This window comes from Chiloscyllium plagiosum, chromosome 10 (genome assembly GCF_004010195.1).
Source record: "Chiloscyllium plagiosum isolate BGI_BamShark_2017 chromosome 10, ASM401019v2, whole genome shotgun sequence".
Lineage (NCBI taxonomy): Eukaryota > Metazoa > Chordata > Chondrichthyes > Orectolobiformes > Hemiscylliidae > Chiloscyllium > Chiloscyllium plagiosum.
Genome location: NC_057719.1, coordinates 7,922,727 through 7,948,124, shown reverse-complemented (window position 1 = coordinate 7,948,124; position 25,398 = coordinate 7,922,727). Strand labels below are relative to the sequence as shown.

Genomic DNA, 25,398 nt, shown 5'->3' with positions numbered 1-25,398 from the left:
TGGGAGCAGATACGGCGGAGGCGGAGGAATTGGGAATACGGGATGGCATTTTTGCAGGAGGTAAGGTGGGAAGAGGTGTAATCCAGGTAGCTGTGGGAGTCAGTGGGTTTGTAAAAAATGTCGGTGTCAAGTCGGTCGTCATTAAAAAGCATTCAGAATGTTTGCCTTCATTGCTCAGACTGTTGAGTATAGGAGTTGGAACATCATTTAAGGTTGTACAGCACGTTGGTGAGGCCTCTTCTGGAGTACTGTGTGCAGTTCTGGTCACCCTGCTGTAGAAAGGATATTACAAAACTGGAGAGGATCCAGAAAAGATTTACTAGGATTGAATTGCAGGGTTTGAGTTATAAAGATAGGCTTGGGATTTTTTTCATTGGAGCATAGGAGGTTGAGGAGTGACCTTATTGAGGTTCATAAAATCATGAGGTGCAAAGATAAGGTGAATAGCAAAGGAGTTGTCCTTAAGGTGGAGGAGTCCAAACTTGGGAGCCTATTTTTAAGGTGAGAGGAGAAAGATTTAAAAAGGACAATGGGGCAACTTTTTTTTAACAGAGACTGGTTCATGTGTGGAATGAACTGCCAGAGGAACTGGCGGATGCAGGAACAGTGACAACATTTAAAGACATTTGGATAAGTTCAGGAATAGGAAAGATTTGGAGGGATTTAGGCCAAACACAGGCAGGTGGGACAAGTTCAGTTTGGGAAAGTGGTTGATGTGGACTAGTTGAACGATTTGTTTCCATGCTGTATGACTCTATAAATCTATAAGACAGCTCAGTACCAGCTTATGAAAAACAATTAGAGATGGGTAATGATGATGGCCTTGCCATCCAAAGTTATTTCACATGAAGCAAGTTCTGAAAACATTCCAGGCACATTTTACCCACCCAGGGAACCTCTTACCTTTTCTTCCAGTTCTTGCTTCAGCAAATGGTACTTCCTTCTGAGTTTTGAATTTTCTGCCTCACCCTGAATTAGCTCTTCTGTCAGTTTGTTACATTCTGTTTTGACCTTTTCCACCTGGCGTCGTTGCGCTTTCGCAAAACTCTTGTCGTCTGCCAGCTCAACCTAAGGACCGTAACAAATCAGCCAGAGTAATCAAAAAATACTGACTGCACCTACAGTTTACGGTTAGGAGGCTTGTCATTAAAGATTTGCATACAATACTGTGCTTTTTACAAAACATAGCAGTTTTAAAAAGAGAATAGGTAAAGAACACAGTCCTCCACATTTCAAAACTGGAGTTGTGTTTTCAACATTATAAAAGTGTCTATACATCAGAAGCAATCTATTTGCTGTAAAACACTTTTGGACATTATGTGGTCATGAAAGCTACTACATGAATGCAAGTCTTTGTTGCTTTACAAGTAAATATCCGCATCAACTCATCACTATCGTTTAAGAGAATCTAGGAAATAGTATTCGTCCTGTAATTTATACAGTTCAAAGAGTCCAATGTGTACACATAGGAAAGAGAAATTAGAGCTTTCAATCATTGCTTTGTTACCATTAATGATGACCTCAACCAATAAATCCCAAAGCAGCAGATGTAATTTTATTATTATAACATAGAAAACAAGTTACTCTTTAAAGTTTAACATTGTTTGAGCCACAATATGCTACCATTTCAGTTTGTGTCCATGTCAATGAAAAGTCAACAACCAAAAATATAGAGCTCACCTCTATTTTCTCCCACAGGGAAACCATAAGTGTTTTGCAGCTGAGAAGAAAACACCTTTAATAACTCTAAGAGAACATTTTGTCAACATCATAAATCTCTTTCATCTAAATTATTTGCAGGACCATAGTTTTTGTTTTACATATACTCGTGTCAACTTCTCAAAGGCACCACTATGGCAACCCTTGAGTATTGCTAAGTCAAGCTGTTAGCTGTACACACCTCCATTCAGTCTCAGAGTAACATGGACTAGGATATGAAAGCCCACAGTCAGCCAGCTAGGGTGCATGGTGCGAGGGCAAATATATTTCAGTAAAAGAAGAATTAACTCCAAATACAAAACTGAACAGAAGCAGTTTACAACTGGGTTTCTTTCAATCCACCCTGCATTCTAGGCAAATTATATTGCAACATATTGCAATTTTAACTACCTAAATCATTATCAGAGAATCAAAGAAAATAGCAGGTGTAGACTTTTCACTTCTTTGAGCCTGCTCTGCTGTTCAATATGATCATGGCTGATTAACCAACTCAGTCCCCTGTTTCTACTTTCTATCTATACCCTTTGATCCTTTTAGCCCGAAAAACTATATCTAACTCCTTCATGAATGTTTTGAACTGAACCATTTTCTGTGGCAGAAAATTCCATATGCCCATCAATCTCTGGGCAAAGAAACTGCTCCTCATCTCAGTCTTAAATGGCCTACACCATATCCTTAGACTGTAACCCCCAAGAGCATATGACATAAAAGTAGAAGTAGGCCCTCAGCCCATCCGGTCTGATCTGCTATTCAATGAGACCATGGCTGAACTGATAATCCTCTTGTTCTGAACAGAGATTGGACATTAGCTAGCAATTACAATTTTAAGTATCAGCCTTCACTCTATAGTACATTTTTTGAGTCAAGGAAAAATTCATGGCTTGACATCTCACTCTGAAACAAGCAGAACATAAAGGTTGAGGGCTGTACAATTGAAAGTGGCCTTTTTCAAAGAAGATGTTAAATTGAAACTCTGTCTTCACTCTCAGGTGAAACTAAAAGACCCCATGGCAAAATGTGTAGAAAAGCATGCAAGGTGTTAACCAATTTAAACCCTCAATGGATGTCAATAAAACAATTCATCTGGTCATTTCTCTCATTGCTGGTTTGAGCCTTACTGTTTGCAAATTGTATGTTGTATTGTGTATAACAATGACCATGTTTCATAACTCTTTATAGTGCAGCCGACTGTCAATCAAGAAGTTACTGAGTGGCTGAGTGGGACAACATCTACACTTTGGTAGAACAGATTCAGTTGAATAATTTACTTTGTTCCAACATTCAAAACTGTTTAATGGGTTTTGAAGTGATTTGGGATGGCCTGAGGACACACTATAAACAATAATTCACATCTTTCTTTCAACAGCAAAGCCAACTGAGAGATACATTTAATGCTTTGAAATCATACCTTTAAAAGGAAGTGCTCTGTTCCAATTAACTATCCTTACCTTTAACTCACTTAGGTTATTCTCTAATTTATCCCGCTCTTGTTGAAAATTTTTAAGTACTTCCTGCATACTCTTTTCATGTTTATTTCTTAAGGTGTGCATCTCTGATCTGATGCCTGCAAGTTCTTGTTGGTGTGCATCCCTCTCCAACTTCAATTGGTTGTTCAGAGAAGCAAGTTCCTCTTGGGCTAAGGTCTGTTTTGCCTGAGCTTCTGAGATGCTCTTTCTAATCTCCTTACTGGATATCTCTTCCTGAGCTAGTTTATCACTGAGTTCAGATCGAATGGCACTTAGCTCGGAGATCATTCGCTGCATTTCCAGTTGCTTCTCCTGACTCTTTTCATTCTGTCTGTTTAAGGCCATCAACTCATACTCCAGGTGCTGTTTCTCCTCTTTGATCTGAACATGCAACATACACTGCTCGTGCAAGTCAGCTTCTAATTTGCTAAAAGACTCCTTAGAGTCATGCAGTTTTCCATCCAAGTCCAATAGCTCTGATTTCAACTCATTGAGCTCCACATCTTTCCGTCGCATATCTTCCTCCTGCTGCACCCGTTTGAGTATAACATCATTGAGTTCCTTACGGAGGCTCTCTATCTGATGCAAAGCCATGGAATGTTGACCCTGCAGTGCTTCCTTCTCTTTACTTGCCTGGTTGTGCTGCTCCATCCAATGACTAATATTCTCCTTCTGCTTTTCCAAATCACGCTCCAACTTCTTGCATTTGATTTTCCACTGTCTGATGGACTCCTGAGCTTTTATCTTCAATTCATCTTTCTTCTTTTCACTCTCCAGTCGAAGGTGTTCAACTTCTTTCAACTGAGCCCTGCATCTGTCAGCTTCCATACTAGATTCCTTCAACTGGCGGGCTAGATCAACAATCTCCAAACCTGCAGACTTATGATCTTGCATACAGTCATCATAGCGGCTCTGGATTTCCTGGAGCTGGTTCAACATCCTCAATTGCTGCTTCTCTCTCTTCTCCAGGTCAGAGTTGAGAACCTTGAAACACATGGAAATAGTATCAGTTTATACTCGCTAAACAATGCCTAGTCTTTGGAGCAAATACTAAATTTTACACTGACTGATACAGTTTTATAGTTATGCATTAATTTGAAGATTTTGCACCTGCACACATGAACTACAAGATGAAGAAAATGAGAAAACAACATTAAATTCACTGGAATATTCTCCTTTAAAACTTAAGACTTTCAAGATATGTCAATGGCACACTTTGCCATTTTCCAAAACACCTGACATACTAACTTCAACAGGTGAGATGCGAGAATTTGAACGTCCTTCTCAAATGAAAATGTATAACGGAGTAGATATTGACAATCCTCAACTCATCTATTTCATGAAGCATTTATAAATAGTAGGTGGAAGGAAGAGAAAGCAAAATCGTAGAAGGCAATAGTGCACTCCAGGTCAGCCACAGTAGTCCTTGAAGCATGACTGTGTAGAATTTCACTTTCAACCTTAAGAGTTGAAGATTTCTACCTGGTTTCCTGATAAGGATTTTAGTTGACTAAATCATCACAAACAATCCCCAGAGGCAAAATAGTTCCAAGGCTTAATTTATATAATATTAGAGTGCATAGATAAATCAACAAAAAGTTTAAAGAGAGCCTCTCAAGAAAGCAATTCATTGCACAAGAGTTCTTCTGGCTGGGATATCAAGAATGGTGGGTCCTAGTCTTAGGATAAGGGGTTGCATATTTAGTCTTAGGTTGAGGAGAAATACTTTCATTCAGGAGGGTTGTGAACCTTTTGCATTCTCTACCACAGAGAGCTGTAGGTACTCAGTTAGTGAGCAAATTCAAGAGTCAGAATCATTGCAGCACAGAAGGTGGCCATTCAGTGGATCATGTCAGTGCTGGACCCCTAAAGAGCAATTCATATACTGTGCATGTTCACTAACGTTACCCCACTAAAAAGGCAGCTACTTCTAGGACCTAAATGTATGCAGGATAATCTAGAAATTACTGCCACTGATTCTACGCTGCCCAAGATGTGCAGGTTAAGTGAATTGGCCATGCTACCACCACTGTGGTTTGTTGATGGCTGGGGTGAATTTTGAAGATGGTGGTGAGGTGCTAATTGAGTGGGCTTTGCTCTATGTGGTGTTGTGACCTGAACTCAATCATGGGCAGCACGTTGGCTCAATGGTTAGCACTGCTGCCTCACAGCACCAGGGGCCCAGGTTCAATTCCTGCCTCGGGTGACTGTCTGTGTGGAGTTTGCACATTCTCTCCGTGTCTGTGTTGGTTTCCTCCCACAGTCCAAAGATGTGCAGGTGCATGATAAATTGCCCATTGTGTTAGTCAGGGGTAAATATAGAGTAGGGGAATGGGTCCAGGTGGATTATTTCTCGGAGGGTCAGTGTGAACTTGTTGGGCCGAAGGACCTGTTCCCATACTGTAGGGAATCTAATCTAATCTAAATTGCCCATCATGTTCAGTGATGTGTAGGTTATGTGCATTAATCAAGGGTAAATATAGGATAATAGGGTAGGGGAATAGTCTGGGTGGGTTATTGGAGGATCAGTGTGGACTTGTTGGGCCAAAAGGTCTGTTTCCACACTGTAGGGATTCTAATTCGAAAAGAGTGTACACTGTAGAGGCAAACCTCCACAGATTGCAGTCTTGGAAACTGAACAGAACTTCAACTTTTATGCCATTAATTGCACTACAAAACCTTTGAAAGTTACACATTGTTGAATGAAATTTTCTGAAGTGCTGAAGGCGTTCTAATTTCATAATTTCATTGGTTTTTAATACATTCATGGGGCATGGGCATCACTAGCTGGGCTAGCATTTATTGCCTTATCCTACTTTGAATTGAATTTGCTTTATTGTCACATATACTCAAATGGGTACAGTGAAAAGTTTATAAGTCACCACTTACAGCACCATCTTAGGTACAAAGATACCTAGGTACAATCCTTAGTTTCAGTATAGAGAAATTTTTAAAAGTTCCATTACAGCTAAACACAGTATGACTATAGGTAATAAAAAAGCAAAGTCAAGAAGACAAACATCACAGTCTCTCTCACAATTGCCCTTGAGAAGGCCATGGTGTGCAGCGTTCTTGAACTACTGCAGTCCATATGCTGTAGGTAGACCCACAATGTTGTTAAGGAGGGAATTCCCCTCAAATGTTCCTGAAATGTCAATTTTGTATTTGCGGACTATTAAATCATAAAGATTTCTCCACATTTTACGTAAAGTTCATCTTCATTTTCTAATCAAAACTATTTTATTCACCATCTGAAATTTTAAATTAAAAGTAAAAAAATTTAAGTGGATTTCACTTGCTGATTTATTGTTTATAAAAATATTCCAACATGACTGGCTGCTGACCCAGCTTACAAACATACAAATCTGAACATAGAAATGAAGAGAGTAGGCCCCTCAGTCTCTCGAACTTGCTTTTCCATTCAGCAAAATTATGGCCGATTTAACTGTAGCCTCAACTCTACTTTCTTACAAATACCCAATAACTTTCAACTCCCTGAGTTAGTCAGAAATCTATCTGCCTTTGTCTTAAAAGTATTCAATGATCTTGCTTCCATAACTCTCCGTGAAAGAGTTCCAAATCTACTTAACACTCTAAGAGAAAGCAATTTCTTCTCATCTCCATCTTAAATGCTCGGCATCCAAGTTCAGTAGATAATACAGAAGGCAAATGCTGGCCTTTATTTCAAAAGCACTGGAGCACAGGAACGAGGATGCCTTGCTAAAACTATATAGGGTACTAGTCAGACCACAGTTAGAGTACTGTGAAGTTTTATTTGCCTTCTATAAGGAAAGATATAATGACATTGGAGGCAGTCCAGAGAAGGTTCACTAGATTTATGTTTAGCATGGAGGGATTTTCTTGTCAATACAGATTAATTAGGTTAGTCTTGTACTCATTGGAATGTACAAGAATGAGAGGTAGCCTTATTGAAATGTCTAACATTCTTAAGGAGCTTGATAGGGTAAATGCAAAAAGGTAATTTCCTCTTGAGAGATGTAATTTCCATACCATGTTCACAACTGCTTTGACCCTCAGCAGAAAATAAAATCCCAGAGTATGTCAATTGATTGGTTTCTATCTTGTTGCTATTAGCAATAGCCAAGAAAAACATTTTCTAATGGTAACTTTAATAGCTCTGCACGTGGATAGCAGTGAAGAAACAGATACTCAATTCCCTGAAATGTTGTTCACATTATATGCAAAAGTGAACTGACATCATCTAACCATTATGATAGCCAGTTGGATCTACTCTGGGAGTAAAGTTTCCAAATAGGGCCAATTGGCAGATTTGGGGCAAGGTAGAAATTTTGTATGTCTTGGTGATGTACCTCTCACCTTATCCAGTTTTACAGGTCAAGGTATTCATGTACTGTTTGTAGACATCTGCACCTTTTGTGGTGCAAAGGTGGCACACGTCTCAAGGATAAAAACAGTGGAACCCAACTGGACAGGCTACGCATTATATATATCATCTGTGCTTTTAGTAAGATTGAGACTGACTGCAGTAGAATGTCTCCAGCCTTTTCACATTCAAACAGCCTGCATACACTGAGCAATGATGGAACACAGAGACACAAGATTGTTCCTAGAATCAAGCACAGATGGAAAATGCAAAGTCTTTTAATGTACACTTCTAGTTCTTTGTTATTACCTGTGAAATGAACAAGGACCGAGTGAAATCAGGTCCTGTTCCAAATTTCACCATTTATCCACTCAGAACCCAGCACCTCCACTATACTTTGAAATATGTTGCGCAGATTTGTTATTGCCAGAAAATATCGTAAGAAAAACAAATGAAAGGACCATCCAGTGAGGTTTTGTGGAGCTAAGAAATAAGAAGGGGATGGTGACGTTATTGGAATTGTATTATAGGCTCCCAAATACTCAACAGGAATTAGAGGAACAAGTATGCAGGGAGATGGGGGAGACTTGCTGGAGCAATAAGGTTGTCATAGTAGCAGATTTTAATTTTCATAACATAGACTGGGACTGCCAGAGTGTTAAGGGCTTAGATGGGTGGAATTTGTTAAGTGCATTCAGGAAAGGTTCCTCAAGCAGTATATAGAGAGTCCTAATCTGGAAGGGGCAAAACTCAATCTATTCTTAGGAAATAGGTCAGACAGGTGACGGAAGTGACAGTGGGGGTGCATTTTGGGACCAGTGACTATAGGTCTATTAATTTTAAAATAGTTATGGAGAAGGACAAAATGGTCCACAGGTTCAAGTTCTAACTTGGGGTAAGGCAAATTTTGATGGAATTAGACAGGAACTTGCAGGGGTTAATTGGAGTAAATTGCGTGCAGGCAAAAAGATCTCTGGCAACTGGGGGACCTTTAAAAGTGAAATAGCTAGAGTTCAAGGTCTATATCTTCCTGTGAGGATGAAGGGCAAGGTTGGCAGGAATAGGAAACCCTGGATGACAAGAGATATTGAGGCTTTGACCAGAAAAAAGGAGGTATGGCTCAGGTACAGGCAGCTGGGATCAAGGGAATTCCTGGAGTTGTCCAGGGAATACAGGAGTTTACTAAAGAAGGAAACAAGGAGGGCAAAAACGGGGTATGAGTTAGCCTTGGCTGAGAAGATTAGGGTGAATCTAAAATGTATTAAAGGAAAAAGAATAACTAGAGAGAGAATAGAGCCCCTCAAGGATGAAAGTGGGCATGTAAGTGCAGAACTGCAGGAGATGGGTGAGGTTCTCAATGAATATTTCTCCCCTGTGTTTATCGTGGAGAAAGACATGAAAGCTTGGGAAGTTGGGGGAGTTAGTGGTGATATCTTGGGGATGGTCCATATCACAGTAGAGCTGGGGGTGGATGTATTAGAATGTATGAAGGTAGATAAATCTGGATTTGACCAGGTAAATGCAAGAACACTGCAAGAGGTTACAGAAGAAATTGCGGGGGCCCTGGCTGATATTTTTGCATCATTGCTAGCCACAGGCGAGGTCCCACAAGACCATTATTCAAGAAGGGCTGCAAAGAAAAACCTGGGAATTATAAATCAATAAGCTTAACATCTGTTCTGCTAAGTTACTTGAGAAGATTCTGATGGATAAGATATGCATGCATTTGGAAAGACAGGCTTTGATTAGGAATAGTCAGCATGGCTTTGTAAGTGGGAGTTCATGCCTCACAATTTTGTTAGAGTTTTTTGATTAAGTGATCAAGAAGATTGACGAGGACAGAGGGTTGACATAGTCTATATGGATTTCAGTAAGGTCTTTGATAAAACATAGAACATACAGCACTGTACAGGCCCTTTGGCCCTCGACATTGTGCTGGCCTGATGTTGTGGTAAGGGTCCACATGATAGGCTGCTCTGGAAGATTAGATCACATTGAATCCAGGCGAGCTGGAAAATTGGAAACAAAATTAGCTTGATGGTAGAAAGCAGAGGGTAACATGGGAGGATGCTTGTGAGACTGGGGGGGCCTGTGACTCGTGGAGTGCCTTAGGGGTTGGTACTGGGCCCATTATCTTTTTGTTATCTGTTTCAATGATTTGGATGAGAATATACAAGGCATGATTAGTAAGTTTGCAGATGACACTAAAATAGGTGGTACCGTGGACAATCAGGAAGGTTATCAGAAATTGCTGCAGGACCTTGATCAGCTGAGGAAGTGGGCTGAGAAATGGCAATTGGGGTTCTCGTGAGGTCTTGCATTTTGAAAAGTCAAATAAAGGTCAGAGTTTCATGGTGAAGGGTAGGGCCTTTAGGAGTATGGTGGAACAGAGGGATCTTGAAGTTCAGCTTTACAGTTCTCTGAAAGTGGAGCCACAGGTCGACAGGGCAGTGAAGATGGCTTTTGGCACACTGGCCTTCATCAGTCAGGGAATTGCATATAGAAGTTGCTAAGCTATGCTGCATTTGTACAGAACATTGGTGAGGCCGCACTTGGGAGCATTGTGTTCAATTTTGGTCACCTTGCTATAGGAAGGATGTTATTAAACTGGAAACAGTGCAGAACAAATTTACAAGGATGTTGCCAGGACTCAAGGTTCTCAGTTATAGGGAGAGGTTGGAAAAGCTAGGACTTTTATCTTTAGAGCGTAGGAGACTGAGGGGCACCTTATAGAGGTGTATAAGATCATGAGAGGCATGGATAGGGTGAATGCACTCAGTATTTTTTCCCAGGGTTGGAGAATCGAGCACTAGAGGGCACTTGTTTAAGGTTAGAGGGGAAAGAATAAAAGGGATCCTGAGGGGCAACTTTTTTTCACAGAGGGTGGTACATATACAAAATGAGCTAACAGTGGAAGTGATTGAGGCAGGTACAGTAATAACAGTTTAAAAGGCATTTGCTCTCTGATTCTATAATTCTGTGGAGGACACTTTTGGGTGGCCTTCCTCTTAAGCGAAGGGAGTTGCCAACAATATTACAGTCCTGCAATATTAAACCTGTATTTTGTAGGTGAAAAATATGCTGAGGATAAAAGTTAAAAGTAGGAACACATTATGGAAGTAAATCTAAACAATAAGAAAATGCATTTTTTAAACTGCATAATGCACATTCAAAAGCAATATTAGCTTGGTGACAAAAAAGCAGAAGTGTAAAGAAATAGATTCCACACGCCTGCTGAAACATGTTGGAGGATTAGTGGCCAATCACTTATCTGCATCCAACAGACTTGTTCAAACAAAAACAAAACAAACTGAGTAAATGGATGTTGGATAATTCCATTGATTTTTCTACACTCAACCCAGTCCTGTATTGCCTGGGATTCAGTTGCTTTGAACTATCGCTGCACATGATCTATTCTCTCAGAATGAAAAATTGCTTTCATACAAAATTCACATTGGATAGAAACTGACTATTCAGTCAAATGCCTGCTGCCACTTCATATCATGTAAGGTCTAGACTAGGCATATGAAGCACCTACAATAGCACAGAAATCCACTTAGAAGGGAAAACAATGTTCGGGCTGTGTCTATTGATTTACCCAGTCGTGTACATCACCTGTACAAAGTGAGCATTTGCTATGACCAAGTTATTTAAAATAGTAGTGTTAATAAACTAGATAGGAATATGTTTTACACACACACACACATATGCGTATGTGCATGTATGTGTGTAAAATATATGTCTATCTAATTTATATATATGGGAATTTTGAAAATATAATTTCTCAAAGTAAAGGACACTGGCTAAAGCAGCAAATGTTAAATTTGCAAAGATCATAAGCTGCTCAACTGGGTCTGCAAGATTTAGGGAGAGTGAGAGACTGAAAGAGAGAGGCCACATGACTCAGTTTGAATACAAATTTACAGAAGCGTGACTGCAGATAATACTCCAGTTGATAGCTAACTTGTGTCTTATACAAATTCAGCATAATCTCCCTGCTTTTGTCAGAGCCAAAGAGAAAGGTATTAATATGAGAAATGGTGAATAGATTAGTCTACAATGTACAAAAAGAATATAAAGATAAAACTAAAGGCTCTGAATCTAAATGCATATATTTTAGAAAAATAAAATGAACTGAGAATAAAAATATAAATCATTAAGACAACTTGATAGCCATTACAAAGACATAGCTACAGAATGTGATGCAAGGTATGTAACTCATATGTATTTTAATATCATTTATTTCAGAGATTGGATTTTTAACTGGTGGCATTAGGGTTTTGGTCTGTGTATGATTAACCTGTCAATATTTCTGCAGCCATGATTATTTTGAAACCAGCATGAATGACTGACTCCCTGGGTTGATGATGAGAATTTGAATGCATTGGGATTATTTTACAAAAGACAGTGTAGACACCGAGGACCATTAGCTTGTTTTCAGTTTCGAATGATTTGGACTTTTCTTACAATTAGGAGAAAAATCACATTTGGAAAGCTTTTGTTTTCAGATCACGGAAGTCTCCATTGAACTTGGATGAAACTAACAAGTTCTTCTAGAGAAAGGATTGAGTTCAGAAAAATTAGGAAATAGGTTAGCACAGCATAAATGTTTTAGTTGAAGTTCCAGACCAGAAGTGTTTGGTTAGAGCCCTGACAGGGTTTTTCTAAGCTGAGAAAGTTTAAAAGTTCCGTGTGGAAGTGCTATAGATGTCTCCTAACAATAACCACATGATAGGGTGAATCACAATGGAAAAGTAATGAGAACTGCAACAACATTGGGAGATTTTAATCTACAAATCAACCAGAAAAGTACAATGGCAAACCTTCACTGATAAAGAATCCAGGTAATGTTTTCAGGACAGACCTTTTTTTTTAGCATATTCTGCAGTTGATCAGAGGTCAGATGTGGTATTAAAGAGATAGGATTAATTAACTATACCATAGTGAGGGTGTCTCTAGGTAGCATTATGGTTCCAGCTGATATTACTATTAGACGAGTCAGGTCCCAGACTGAAATCCGTTCTCTCTATATAACCACTGCTGTTTTAATATTCATTTCCTCAACCACTCTTCGTATAACAAGCCCTCAAACCTGGGACCATTCTTGTAAACCTCCTTTGGACCCCCTTCAATACCAGCACATCTTTCCACAAGTTTAGGGACCAAAATTGCTTACAATATTCCAAATGCTTTCTGACCAGACCTTTATACAGCTTTAGCTGTATATCCTTACTGTATTCTAACTCTCCCGAGATAAACGCTAACATTACATTTGCCTTCCTTACTGTAATTGAATATGCATGTTAACCTTAAGAGAATTCTAAGTCCCTTCATGCTTCAGATTTTAAAAATCTTTCCCCATTTAGAAAATTTTCTACAGCTCTATTCTTCCTACGAAAGTAAATAACTTTTCCGCATTGTATGCCTTTTCTGAAAATTCCTTAGACATTCTGACTACAGTAATCAGTCTTCTAAACTGAAAGCAAGGTAATGCTTTACAGTGTTTTCTCTCTTCATTCATAAAATTCTCACAACGCAAACAAATTCACATCATCACTCCAGGAGTTGCTCACTTACACAAAATTATTTAAAATTATGGCCTTAGAAAGACTGATGAGTAAATTATTAACCTGCCTCACTCACACAGTTCAAATTAGAAACTCTAAAACACATTTTATTCTTATATATACATCATATTTTGTCCCTGCTGTCAGATAAAGTGTAAGACTGAAGTTTACTTCAGTTTGAGGGAGAGAAGTGTGGGCCCAAAACTATTTTTAAAAATTTAAATATGAGAACATAAAAGCAGAGCTGGCTAAAATGAATTGGCAAATTAGGTTAAAAGGTAGAGTTACTGTGGGAGACATTTAAAGTGGTATTTCAGAATACTCAGAATAGATGCATGCCAATAAATCCAAGGGACAGACCAAGAGTCTGTGGTTAGCTATAAATATAAAACTATAATGTATAAAACTAAAAAAAGCATACAATTGAGCAAATACAGGTAGAAGGACAGAAGATTGGTCGGAAAATAAAAGCAAGGCAAGGAATGAACAAACAACTTAATAAAGAAGTAGAATTAAAGTATGAGAGAAAGATGGCCAGGAATATAAAGAAATAGTAAGAGATTCCAAAAATACTTAAAAACTAAAATAGCTAACCAAGTGAGTATTTGCTCTATGGATAAAGTGGAACTGGTGGAGGTATCAGCCTTATATTTTCAGAAGACATTTGATAATGCTGCCATATCAAAGGTTATATAAGAAAATAAAAGGTCACACTGTACAGGATCACACAATAACTGACTAACAAGAAACAAAGTAGGCATAAATGAGTCTTTTTCAGATATAATGAGTGAGTGTGTCACAGGAATTGGTGCTGGAACCTCAACAGTTTGCAATCTATAGATGCTGCTTGGTTGAAGGAATGGAAGATAGAGTCGACAAATTTGCTGAACTCATAAAGGTATATAGTAAAGTGCATGGTGAAGACAACATAGTGGGGGTTACAAAAACATATAGATAGATTAAGTGAGTGAGCAAAGATGTGAAAAATGGAGCATATATAGAATATGTTAACTTGTCCATTTTCAGGAAGAATAAAAAAAACATTATCTCAATGATAAGAGATTGCTGAGCTCTAAGATGCAAAGGGATTAGAGTGCCCTTGTTTGAATTACATAAGATTTGTATGCAAGTAGAGAAATTATTTAGGAAAAGTATGAAATGTTATAATTTATCCTGTGGGGAATTGAATATAAAGAGTAGGGAGGTTATGCTTCAGTTACACAGGACACTGGTGTGACTGCATCTGAATTACTATGCACAGTACTGGTCATCTTATTGAAGGAAGGATGCAAATACATAGGAGGCAGTTCAGAGAAGATTTGTTAGACTAATACCTAGACTGGCAGCAGGGGAGTCAGTCTTATGAGAAAGCTTAGGACATATAGGCTTATAATCACTGGACTTTAGAAGGCTAAGAGGTGACTTGACTGAAACATGATACGATGAGGGGTCTTGACAAGATAGATGTGGGGATGATGTTTCCTCTTATGAAAAGTCCAGAAATAGGGGTCACTGTTTAAAAATCAGGACTGAGCATTTAAAACAGAGGAGGCATTTTTTTTAAACTCAAAGGATCATGAATCTTTGGAAAAATGAAAAAAATGATGGAAGGAGAGCCTTTGATTATTTTTAAGGCAGAGGTAGGTACAGTTTTGTTAAGCAAGGTCAAGGTTATCAAGAGTAGGTTGGAATGCAGATGTGCCATTACAATCAGAACAACCATGATTGTATTGAATGGTGGAGTAGCGTCAGTAGCTCTCGGGGCTAAAAGCGAACACCTGCTTCTAATTCATATGTTTGTATGACAGTTTATCCAAAACCTCATCCTTCTCACCTTTGAACATTTCTAGTGACTGAGTTTTCACTCGGCTGATTCTTAGTTAACCTCAAAGTTGAAGGAACAGGAGACAGCGATAAAAACCAAAAGAACTGTGGATGCTGTAAATCAGAAACAAAAACAAAAAGTTAATGTTTTGGGTCCAGTGACCTGTCCTCAGAACTGAGGAACTCCAGATCTGAGGAAGGATCACTGGACCCAAAACGTTAACTCCGATTTCTCTTCACAGATGCTGCCAGACCTGCTGAGCTTTTCCAACAACTTCTGTTTTTGTTTCTGACAAGGAGAAAACATTGGTTAAAACATAAGAAACAAGGATACTTACTTTGAGATCTTGAGAGTGTATGAGGGTATCAAAATATTGACTGAGGTACCACAGTGATCAGTGTAAACACTATTACTGTTTCTAGTTTGCAGAAAATGCCATTGGCCCTGACAACAGCCCAACTTTAACGCTCAAAATTGTACTCTAGAACTACTGGTTGAGCTGCTCCAGTACAGCTATAACACTGGCAACTCCATGACAAAGTGAACAATTGCCCAGGTATGTTGCATCCAGAAAAAGCAAGATGAATCTAAAGCGGCTAATTACCAGCCTGCTCAACGAAGTCAATCACCAGCAAAGTGATAGAAGGTACAGTCAGCAATGCTGGCAAGCCACATTTACTCACCAGTTGCTTACTCACTTTCGCTCACTTTGGCTTAAACTCGACTCCAGACTTCATCACACCTTTGGTCCAAACATGGACAAAACAGTAGAATGGTGAGGTGAGATTGACTGGCCTTGATATTAAGACAGCTTTTGATCAAGAATGATTATATTTAAGATATAAAATAGGGATCAACATTAAGTCGGTAAAGGATAAAAAGCAGTCCAGGTTTAAGATTCCAGACTGAAAAAGGGAAGCTTTTAGACACTTAAAAGTTGAACTGGAGCAGTTTGACTGGAAATGCATTTTGTGGATAAAACAGTGGATGAAAAATCGGAGACTTTCAAAAGAAAGATGAATAGAGTACAAGCTAGGTACATACCTAGGAGAAATAAATCTGGGGTAGCCAAAGTTATTGTGCTCTGGATAACTGAGGATATTGTTGAGAAAATAAGAAAGAAAAGGGAGGTATATGATGCATACCAAAATAACAAGAGCAATAGAAATCAGGAAAAGTGTCTCAAATGCAGGAGAGAGGCCAAGGCTGAAATAAGGAAGGCTAAGAGAAGGCACAAGGACAGGGTGACAAAAACAATAATAAAATGCTCTTCAAACATATTAATAGTAAAAAGATAGAGAAACAAACAGAGTTAACTGCTCACTGAAGCAAAGGGCATGGCAGAGGTATGGCCCATTGAAAATGTGGGTATTGAGCAAGTCAACGGTGTAGTGATGGATAAAGAAGAGTTGCTAAAAGGTCTGGCAGTATTCTAGGTAGAGAATACTGCCAGGAGAAAGTGAGGTCTGCAGATGCTGGAGATCAAAGTTGAAACTTTATTGCTGGAACAGCACAGCAGGTCAGGCAGCATCCAGGGAACAGGAGATTCGACGTTTCGGGCACAGGCCCTTCTTCAGGAATGAGCAGAGAGTGTTCAGCAGGAGAAGATAAAAGGTAGGGAGGAGGGACTTGGAGGAGGGGCGTTGGAAATGTGATAGGTGGAAAGAGGTCAAGGTGAGGGTGATAGGTCGGAGTAGGATGGAGGCGGAGAGGTCAAGAAGAAGACTGCAGGTCAGGACGGCGGTGCCGGGCTGGAGGGATTCGGCTGAGACAAGTTGGGGGGAGGGGGGATGAAGAAACTGGTGAAGTCCATGTTCATCCCCTGTGGTTGGAGGGTTCCCAGTCGGAAGATAAGACGTTCCTCCTCCGACCGTCGGGTTGTTGTGGTTTGGCGGTGGATGAGTCCAATGACCTGCATATCCTCGGTGGAGTGGGAGGGGGAGTTGAAATGCTGTGCCACAGGTTGGTTGGGTTGGTTCGTCCGGGTGGCCCAGAGGTGCTCTCTGAATCGCTCCGCAAGTAGGCGGCCTGTCTCCCCAATATAGAGGAGGCCACACCGGCTGCAGCGGATGCAGTAGATGGTGTGGGTGGAGGTGCAGGTGAATCTGTGGCGGATATGGAAGTTTCCTTTGGGGCCTTGGAGAGAAGTGAGGGGGGAGGTGTGGGCGCAAGTGTTGCACCTCCTGCGGTTGCAAGGGAAGGTGCCGGGAGTGGTGGTTGGGTCGGTGGGGGGTGTGGATCTGACAAGGGAGTCGCGGAGGGAGTGGTCTCTACGGAAAGCTGATAGGGGAGGGGAGGGAAATATATCCTTGGTGCTGGGGTCTGTTTGGAGGTGGCGGAAGTGACGGCGGATGATGCGCTGTACATGGAGATTGGTGGGGTGGTAGGTGAGGACCAGTGGGGTTCTGTCCTGGTGGCGGTTGGAGGGGCGGGGCTCAAGGGCGGAGGAGCGCAGAGAATACTGCCAGACTGATGAAAAAGGTAAGGGAGCAAATCACAGAGCCGTTGATAAAAGTTTTCCAGGCCTCCCTGAACAAAACTTACTCCTGGGGACTGGAGGATTGCAAATGTGACACCATTGTTTAAGAAAACCAGGAAACCACAGACCTGTCAGGTTGACATCAATAGTTGGAAAACTGATCAAGGCCATAATATGAGTTAAGATAAAAAAACACTAAGATAAAAATTCACTCATACTAGTCAATCATCGTGGCTTTATTAGGGGAAGGTCATGTGTGACTAATTTAATTGAGTTGTTTGAGACGGTGACACAGGCAATAGATGAGGGTACTGCTGTGGATGTTATATATTTTGACATTCATTTGAGATAGTGCCACATAGCAGGTTGGTTGACAAATTAGAAATGTTTGGAATTAATGGGTATAAGTTGCTAAAACGTAGGTACAGATGTGCCTTTTACAGACTGGAGATGGTTGAAAGTAGTGCTCCCCAGGAATCAGCGTTGAGGCCCTTGCCTTTTGATTTACATAAATGATGTGGAGGTGGGTGTTGAGGGACATATCTTTAAATTTTCAGATTATGCTAATCAAAGGAGAATATTTAATTGTGGGGATGATTCTAAGTGACTTCAGAGAGACAATGCCAAGTTGGTCAAATGGACAGAATCCTGGCAGATGAATTCCAATGCAGAAAAATGTAAGATAATCCATTCAGGTAGAAGTAACATGGAGAGACAATACAGGTTCAATAGTACAACTTTGATAGGGGTACAGGAGCAGAGAGACCCCAGGGTTCACGTGCATAATTCTCTGAAGGTGGCCAGGCAAGCTGAAACAGTTGTTAACAAGGCTTATGCAATCCTTTGCTTTTCAATACAGCACAGAATGTAAAAGCAAGGAAGTGATGCCACATCTCTACAAAGCATTGGTCACACCACATTTGGAGTATTGTGTTCAGTTCTGGGCACCTTATTTAAGGAAGGATGTTAAAAACCAGAGAGAGTGCAAAGGATATTTACTGAAGTGATACCAGGAATGAGGGATTTTATATGCAAGGAAAGATTCAAGAAATTTGTCTTATTCTCCATTGAGGAGAAAAGATTAAGATGTGACCTTATTGAGGTGTTAAAAATTACGAACAATTTTGATGGGATAAAGAAGGATATTCTGTTTCCATTAGTTGATATGTCAGTAACTATAAGTCACAATTTCAAGACTATCATTTAAGGCGTAAGAATGAGATGAGGAGAAATTCCTTTATTCAGAGAATTGTTAGGATTTGGAATGTGCTGCCTGGGGGTGTGGTGGAGGCAGATTCGGTAGGAGGTTTTAAAAGCAAGCCGAATACATGTTTGAAAGCGAGGAATTTAGAGGGCTACAGAGATTGGGCTGGAGAGTGGGACTACCAGGGTAGCTCTTTCAGGAATACAGACACAGTGGGCCGAAGGGACAGTATAATTCTGTGATCCTATGATTCCTCAGAAGCCACAGCAGAATCAAAGTCAATGGGTATAGGTGAAGTGCCCTCTACTGGCTCAGGTGGTAGCTAGCACAAAGGTCCTTGGTTGGAAGTGAATGATCTCAGCCTCAGGACAATACTGTTGGAGATTCTTAGCAAGGTTTTATAGTCCCAACTATTTTCAGCTCATTCATAAATAATCTTCCATCATAAGTGCACATGTTTGCAGATTGTAACGCTCGCATGCACCAAGACCTGGACAATATTCTAGATGTTCTTAGAAAAGGCAAATAACATTCCTGCCACATAAGTGCAGACAATGATTATCGCCAACTAGAGAAAGTCTAACCATCTTCTTGACATTCATTGACAATCATCAACCAACACTTAAGTGGTTAATTTGACTAGAAACATACCTGGACCAGCTGTTTCATGCTATGGGTTTGGGGCAGATTAAAAACTGCGTAATTTGTGATAAATTATCTCTTGCCCAATGTATCCTTGACCTTTTCTTTTCTCAAGTTAACAAACAATTTCTTTTTTTTACATTGCTCATCCATGTACAATAATTTAAAGAGACCAAATGTATATAAAGCAAAAGATAAAATCACTGGAACATAGGACTACCCTCTCATTAGAGAGCTGACTAGTGACAGTTTAACCTGAGGGTCATAAGACCATAAGACATAGGAGTGGAAGTAAGGCCATTCGGCCCATCGAGTTCACTCCACCATTCAATCATGGCTGATGGGCATTTCAACTCCACTTACCCGCATTCTCCCCATAGCCCTTAATTCCTTGTGACATCAAGAATTTATCAATCTCTGCCTTGAAGACATTTAGTTTCCCGGCCTCCACTGCATTCCGCGGCAATGAATTCCACAGGCCCACCACTCTCTGGCTGAAGAAATGTCTCTGCATTTCTGTTCTGATCTGACCCCCTCTAATTTTAAGGCTGTGCCCACAGGTCCTAGTCTCCCCGCCTAACGGAAACAATTTCTTAGCGTCCACCCTTTCCAAGCCATGTATTATCTTGTAAGTTTCTATTAGATCTCCCCTTAACCTTCTAAACTCCAATGAGTACAGTCCCAGGATCCTCAGCCGTTCCTCGTATGTTAGACCTACCATTCCAGGGATCATCCATGTGAATCTCCGCTGGACACGCTCCAGTGCCAGTATGTCCCTCCTGAGGTGTGGAGCCCAAAACTGGGCACAGTACTCCAAATGGGGCCTAACCAGAGCTTTATAAAGTCTCAGTGGCACAAAAGTGCTTTTATATTCCAACCCTCTTGAGATAAATGACAACATTGCATTCGCTTTCTTAATCACAGATTCAACCTGCATGTTTACCTTTAGAGAATCCTCGACTAGCACTCCCAGATCCCTTTGTACTTTGGCTTTCTGAATTTTCTCACCATTTAGAAAGTAGTCCATGCTTGTATTCTTTTTTCCAAAGTGCAAGACCTCGCATTTGCTTATATTGAACTTCATCAGCCATTTCCTGGACCACTCTCCCAAACTGTCTAGATCCTTCTGCAGCCTCCCCACTTCCTCAGTACTACCTGACTGTCCACCTATCTTCGTATCATTGGCAAACTTCGCTAGAATGCCCCCAGTCCCTTCATCCAGATCATTAATATATAATGTCAACAGCTGCGGCCCCAACACTGAACCCTGTGGGACACCGCTTGTCACCGGCTGCCATTCCGAAAAAGAACCTCTTATCCCAACTCTCTGCCTTCTGTCAGACAGCCAATCCTCAATCCATGCCAGTAGCTCATCTCGAAAACCATGGGCCCTCACTTTACTCAGCAGCCTCCCATGTGGCACCTTATCAAAGGCCTTTTGGAAGTCTAGATAGACCACATCCACTGGGTTTCCCTGGTCTAACCAACTTGTCACCTCTTCAAAGAATTCTAACAGGTTTGTCAGGCACGACCTCCCCTTACTAAATCCATGTTGCATTGTTTTAATCTGACCCTGCTCTTCCAAGAATTTAGAAACCACACCTCAGGCAAGGGGAGAGGTTGAGAAGGAGCATCCCTTGTAGCAACCTCAGTCAATGCAGGAATTGACCCCATGCTATTGGCATTACTCTGCATTGACAATCCAGTGGTCCAGCCAATGAAGGTAATTGACCTCCATGCATACAAAATACTGTGACTATCACAGCATGGAGAGGCGAGGAATTTTGGGACAAGTAGCTCATCTTGTTAAGGGAGGTGCCGGCCTAATGGTATCATCACGAGACTATCAATCCAGAGACCCAAGTAATGTTCTGAGGATCTAGGTTCAAATGCTGCCATGGTGGATGGTGGAACTTCAATTAAATGAACATTTGAAGAAGTAACAAATAGGACTGATGACGGCAGAGCAGTGGATGTCATCTGTATGGACTTCCATAGGGCATTCAACAAAGTTCTTCATGGTAGATTGGTTAGCAAGGTTAGATTACATGGAATATAAGGAGAACTCGCCATTTGTATACAGAATTGATTTGAAGGTAGAAGACAGAGGGTGGTGGTGAATAGTTTTCAGACTGGAAGCCTGTGACCAGCAGTGTGCCATGAAGGTCAGTCCACTGGGTCCACTGCTTTTGGTAATTTATATAAATGATTTGGATGTGAACATAGGATGTATGGTTAGTAAGTTTACAGATGACACCAGAATTGGAGGTGTACTGGACAGCGAAGAAGGTTACCTCAGAGTACAACAGGACCTTCATCAGATGGGCCAGTGGACCAAGGATTGGCAGATGGTGTTTAATTTAGATAAATGTGAAGTCCTGCATTTCGGAAAGGCAAATCAGGACAGGACTTATACATTTAAAGGTAAGGTACTGGGGAGTGTTGCTGAACAAAGAGATCTTCGAGTGCTGGTTCATAGTTCTTTGACAGTGGAGTCGCAGGTAGATAGGATAGTGAAGAAGACATTTGGCATGCATTCCTTTATTGATCAGTGCATTGTGTATCGGAGTTCAGAGGTCATGTTGCAGCTGTACAGGACATTAGGTCACTTTTGGAGCATTGCGTGAAATTCTGATCTCCCTCCTATAGGAAGAATGTTGGGAAATTTGAAAGGTTTCAGACAAGATTTACAATGATGTTGCCAGGGTTGGAGGGTTTGAGTTGTAGGGAGAGGCTGAATAGGCTGAGACTATTTTTCCTGGACCGTCGGAGGCTGAGAGGTGATGTAATAGAGTTTCATAAAATCATGATGGGTATGAATATGGTAAATAGGCATGGTCTTTACCCAGAGTGGGGAAGTACTAAACTAGAGGGCATAGGTTTAATGTGAGATGGAAATGTGTTGCTGGAGAAGCGCAGCAGGTCAGGCAGCATCTAGGGAACAGGAGAATCGACGTTTCGGGCATTAGCCCTTCTTCAGGAACTATCCTCTGGGCATTCCTGAAGAAGGGCTAATGCCCGAAACGTCGATTCTCCTGTTCCCTAGATGCTGCCTGACCTGCTGCGCTTCTCCAGCAACACATTTCCATCTCTGATCTCCAGCATCTGCAGACCTCATTTTCTCTTCATAGGTTTAATGTGAGACAGGAAGATATAAAAGGGACCTAAGGGGCAACATTTTCATGCAGAGAGTGGTGCATGTATGGAATGAGCTGCCAGAGGCTGGTACAATTACAACACTTAAAAGGCATCTGGATGGAAATATAAATAGGAAGGGTTTAGAGGGATATGGGCCAAATGCTGGCAAATGGGACCATATCTATATGGGATATCTCAGCAGCATGGACACATTGGACCAAAGGGTCTGTTTCCGTGCTGTATACCTATATGACTCTCCGACTCTATCTGGAATTAGAAGTCCAATGATGACCATGAAACCATTGTTGGTTGACAAAAGAGAACCAAACTGGTTCACTAATGTCCTGTTGGGAAAGAAACTATCATCCTTACCTGGATTGGCCTTCATGTAACTTAAAGTGATTGACACTTAACTATCCTCTGGGCAATTAGAAATGAGTAATAGAAATTGGCCTGACTAGTGGCAGCCATATCCCATGAATGAATTTTAAAAATGCTCCAAAGCCTGGATACCATCTAAAATCACGATAGAAAGTTATCTGATTACATATATTATATATCTTTTTCTGAGATTTTAAACTAGTGGCATCTGGGTGTTAGTCTATTTTTTTGTGACTGGGTTTATCTAGGTCAGACTTTGAAGAAGCAGTATGTGTCAGTGATCAGATGATTGGAAGCCTCTGAGAGAATTAATGCAAGTTTGTTTATATTGTTTAGTTTTACAACAGGAGAGAGAAAAAACATTGAAATAAATTAGCTTGTTTTTGGAGTTAGAATAATCAAGAATTTTTTAGCTTATAAAAACTAATATGGGAAAGTTTTTTGGGTCAATCGAAAGAGGCCTTAAATTAATTCAAATTTAAGGATAATTTTCCTGGAAAAGGAATTTTTATTTAAAAATCAGATCAGCTAAGGGAATACGTTATCTCAGTGTTAGGATCTCAGTTGGGAGAGTCAAAAGAAAAGGTTTCCCAGCTCAAAGGACCAGAACTAAAAAGAAGCATTTACCGATTTGATAGGGAAGGAACATTTCGCTGGACTTGATTAACTGCAAAGTGATGGTGTTGAGCAGTAGATGAGATATTGCTTTCCCAGGTCTTTGAAATCTTTTCAACTGTGTTACGTTTAGGCAGCCCTTTTTTTATATTTTTGAGTTTAAAAAAAAGTTTTTTTATTGTTAAAACAAATCTGAAGTATTATGGTTCAATGAATGACCACAATGTTAAAGATCTCTCAAGTCAGATTTCATTTTGAGATTTTTTTCTAATTCCTCATGGGAGGTGGGTATCACTGACTAGGCCAACATTTATTTCCAATTCCTAGTTGCCCAGAGGGCAGTTAAGACTCAATCATATTACATGGAGTCACATGGAGGCCAGACCAGGCAAGGATATAGTGAACCAGATGGGGTTTTATGACAATCAATAATGTTTTACTCGTCTTCATTAGACTCCAGATTTTTACTGAATTCAAATTTGACTATCTGCCATGATGGGACTCCATGGGAGCCTGGGCCACCAGGACATTATGTGAGTCTCTAGATTAATAGTCGACTGATAATACGACTAGGCCATCGCCTCTTCAATGCGACTGCTCCAGAAGTAACATCAACACAAGACACAACTTGGCAGTGTGATGGAATAGTCCCTAACTGCACTCATTCGAGTGCAGCTCCAACAACACTCAAGGGGGCCAACACCATCCAGAACAAAGTAGCCCCTTGAGTGGATGATCATATACCACCTCCACCAACAGCACGCCTTACTCAAAGTACCACACAACGACAAGGACAGCAGGTGCAGGGAAACAAAATCTTAACTTGGAAATTGATTGATTTTCCTTCAAAGTCAATGCGTTAAAATCTTGAAACTCTAACCAATAACACCCTGGGAATACCTTGAACACATACTCTGTGTTAATTCAAGATGGTGCTGCTTTCAAAGACAATTGGGGATGGGGAAGGGAATTAAAAATTATGCCATTGTGCCACATCCCATGTCTGATTTTTGAGCAAATCAATGAATTACACTCAGAAACACAAAGCAAACTGATCAAATTGAAAACTCAAATTAGAAGGGACAATAGCACTTAGAGAAGGCAGCTCAGAAATTAACAAGTCGAACAAAATATGAAAGTGGACAGAACAACGACAGGTGCAACTTAATGAAGATGAGCATAAATGCATTCCGTTCATGCAAAATAAAAATGGTCATATATTCCATGAGTTACATTAAAATGGCTAAGAATACAGTTCGAAGAAATCTAGAGCTACTAACAGAATCTACTTTCAACATATCCAACCAACATCTATCAATTAAGCCAACAGAATACTGACTGTACATCCAAAACAATGTGATACAAGTTAGAGGAAATCACAATCATAAGGTCATTTCAGAGTACGACGGGATCTTAATCAAAAGTAAAAACCAAAAAAACTGCAGATGCTTTGAATCAGAAACAAAAACAGGAATTGCTGGAAAAACTCAGCAGCTCTGGCAGCAGCTGTGGAGAGAAATCAGAGTAAACATTTCAGTTCGAGTGACCTTTCCTCAGACCTTGATCAGATAGGCTGATGGGTTGAGGAGTGGCAGATGGTGTTTAATCAAGATAAATGCCAGATGTTTCATTTTGGGAAGGCAAATCAGGGCAAGACTTAAGCAGTTAATGCTGGGGCCGTAGCGAGTGCTGATTGCACTTTAAGATATTTCTGAGAATAGCAAAAATATGCTACATACGTGCAAATTCATTTCTTAAAATATGAATTCATAACTTTGGTGGTTTGAGAGAGGGTGTTTTTAAGAAAGAAATTCATAAAACTGAGTAAGGAAAACTGGGAGGGAGGGAAATGAAGGAGAGCACAATAAATTATTGTAATTACTTAACACAAAAAAATCGTGCTAGCACTTAAAAGGAACAGGGAAACTTCAGAAAAATAAATCTTCAGTTACTGGGGCCTTCAATATATTGACTGATGTCAGCACTTTGCGAATACACATTGTAAGGGTGATTAGAC

General features: G+C 40.3%; 1 protein-coding gene across 5 annotated transcripts in view; it reads right to left on the bottom strand.

Moving 5' to 3' along the window:
* The window catches only part of LOC122553367 (centrosomal protein of 128 kDa), a 407,594-nt gene that overhangs the window by 232,943 nt on the left and 149,253 nt on the right, over positions 1-25,398 (bottom strand). For 4 of the 5 annotated variants that reach the window (XM_043696980.1, XM_043696981.1, XM_043696984.1 and 1 more), the window contains exons 13-14: positions 3,168-4,169; positions 904-1,068 (exon numbers count right to left, since the gene is read on the bottom strand). In XM_043696980.1, the coding sequence (XP_043552915.1) occupies positions 904-1,068; positions 3,168-4,169 (1,167 nt within the window). The remainder of the gene's footprint in view (positions 1-903; positions 1,069-3,167; positions 4,170-25,398) is intronic. The other variant, XM_043696985.1, reaches the window with a different exon arrangement.